This window comes from Protobothrops mucrosquamatus, unplaced genomic scaffold, assembly GCF_001527695.2.
Source record: "Protobothrops mucrosquamatus isolate PMUCROS unplaced genomic scaffold, P.Mucros_1.0 scaffold3731, whole genome shotgun sequence".
Lineage (NCBI taxonomy): Eukaryota > Metazoa > Chordata > Lepidosauria > Squamata > Viperidae > Protobothrops > Protobothrops mucrosquamatus.
In genome coordinates, this window is record NW_015389684.1 from 15887 (window position 1) to 18093 (window position 2207).

Sequence of the window (2207 nt, forward strand, 5' to 3'; positions counted from 1 at the left end):
GTTCCTTATATGTTTTAGCCTCCAGTCCCCTAATCATCTTTGTTGCTCTACTCTGTACTCTTTCTAGAGTCTCAACATCTTTTTTTACATCGTGGTGACCAAAACTGGATGTAGTATCCCAAGTGTGGCCTTACCAAGGCCTTGTAAAGTGGTATTAACACTTCACGTGATCAATTGCGTGGTCCAAGATTGGTTCTAGCTGGGTGCTTCTTCCCGAGAGGTCCATGACCGGCCCTTACCAGTGTGCGATATTCTAGGTCTTCTCGGAGAAGTCGGTTGTCATTCAGGGTGTACTTGGCCTTCCCAGTGACCCAGTCCACAGGACCCTTGTCTACTTGGTGCTTGATACCCCGGAAGAGCATATACAGGGGCTCCCCAACAGAGTCCTAATGGAGAAACAGAGAAATCCTCATCATCTCTAGAGTTTCCACCTTGCATTCCTGACCTTTTAGCTGTCGATGAGAACTAGGTCAGGGGGGATGACTGAAGCCTTTGGCCAAAGGTTCGGTGCCAAAGTTTAACTTTCATCCGGCAAACAAATCCAGTCTGATGTGTGCATCATTAGTAAGCCGTGCAAACGTATTATAAAATGATGGCTCTTAGGAAAGGCATCACCTGGGTCTGAAACCCTGGAAACAGGGTCTGAAACCCTGTTCATAAGGACATTCAACGTTCAATGCATAAGGTGAGCCAATCTGTTTTAGTCAGCAGCTGGCCTGCTTGCAGCAGTATTAAAAAAAAAATGTCTGGGCTCAGCCTAAGCACTAGTGTGCCAAAAACAGGCATGGTATAGATTCCTATTTCACAGGTCTGACCGTTCCCAGTATGTCATCATGTCACTAATTTAAAAAAAAAAACAACCCACTTGGCTAGAATGTCTTGTTCCTGATCCAGAGCCAACTCCAGACTCTTATTCATCTGCTTTAGCAATATTTAATGCACAAGAGGAAACTGGAGTCTTGGGTGTCTCACTAAGCCTTCTGTACCCCTCCATCAAGATGCTAACAGCTGAGAATTAAGGGGTCCTTGGCGTTATCAGAGCAGAGCTTTATGCAGCTATCTAGCTGAGAAGTACATGATATAGAGGTTGATGGATGGAGTTGATGGATGTCTCACCCTGACAAACGCGTAGAGGCAGATGGACATCCAGTTGGTCAGCAGCTTTTCAACCACAGTTTCTGTCCTGAAAGAGACATTGAAGTTGTTTCAACCTTGACTCCACTGTACATTGTTCTTCAGCGCTAATAAACCTCCCAGTTGGTTTAAAGAAAGCGAAAACAAAGGGCAATAAAAATCAAAACTTAACACTGAGAAGGGAGGTAAATTCAGTTCTCTTTAAAAAAAATAAAATTCTTTGAACATCATGCAGAGTACGCCTGCCTAAATCTCTTGTGAGAGGTGGACACTGTCAGCTTCTTATGGAAGGGATTCCATAATAATAATAATAATAATAATAATAATAATAATAATAATAATAATAATAATAATAATAATAATAATAATAATAATAATAATAATAATAATAATAAATAAATAAAAATAAAAATAAATAAATAAAATAAAATAAAATAAATAAATAAATAAATAAATAAATAAATAAATAAATAAATAAATAAATAAATAAATAAAGTTGGAAGGGACCTTGGAGGTCATGGAGTCCAACCCCCTGCTCAGGCAGGAAACCCTACACCAGGGCTTTTCAACCTTTTCACCCATTGTACCACTTTTAGGATATGGCAACATCCGAGTACCACCAGTCGCCTAGCAAGGTGTCAAAAACTTGATGACCCAAAAAAAAAAGGAAAAAAGTGATAAAGTACAGGTAGTCCTCGACTTACAACGGTTCGCTTAGTGACTGTTCGAAGTTACAATGGCACTGAAAAAAGTGCCCCGCAAGCCACAGCCGAGCAACACACCTGCCTGCCCGCCCGGCCGTGCTCTTCCTCCTGTCCGAGGTTTTCATTATTGTGAGCATTTCTGTTGAGGATTGACAGCAAAGGTGGGGTGGGGGGGGGTGTTTGGTTTTTATTCCCCCCGTCTGCTGGGTGGTTGCAGCAGGTTTTGGTCACTTCACATGACCCTGGGACACTGTGACCGTCATAAATATGAATCAGTTGCCAAGCATCTGAATGTAAATCACAAGACCCTGGAGATGCTGCAACATTCCAGCTGATCGGCGCTTCTTCTGGGCTCAGCAGAAGCACCAG

At 42.0% G+C, this 2207-nt stretch overlaps 1 protein-coding gene across 1 annotated transcript in view; it reads right to left on the minus strand.

The window, feature by feature from the left end:
• Window positions 1-2207, minus strand: part of PLXNB1 (plexin B1) — a gene marked incomplete at both ends in the record, with an annotated part of 110001 nt that overhangs the window by 15016 nt on the left and 92778 nt on the right. The window contains 3 exons of the mRNA XM_029286456.1: window positions 240-386; window positions 1117-1183; window positions 1302-1333. Of these exons, the coding sequence (XP_029142289.1) occupies window positions 240-386; window positions 1117-1183; window positions 1302-1333 (246 nt within the window). The remainder of the gene's footprint in view (window positions 1-239; window positions 387-1116; window positions 1184-1301; window positions 1334-2207) is intronic.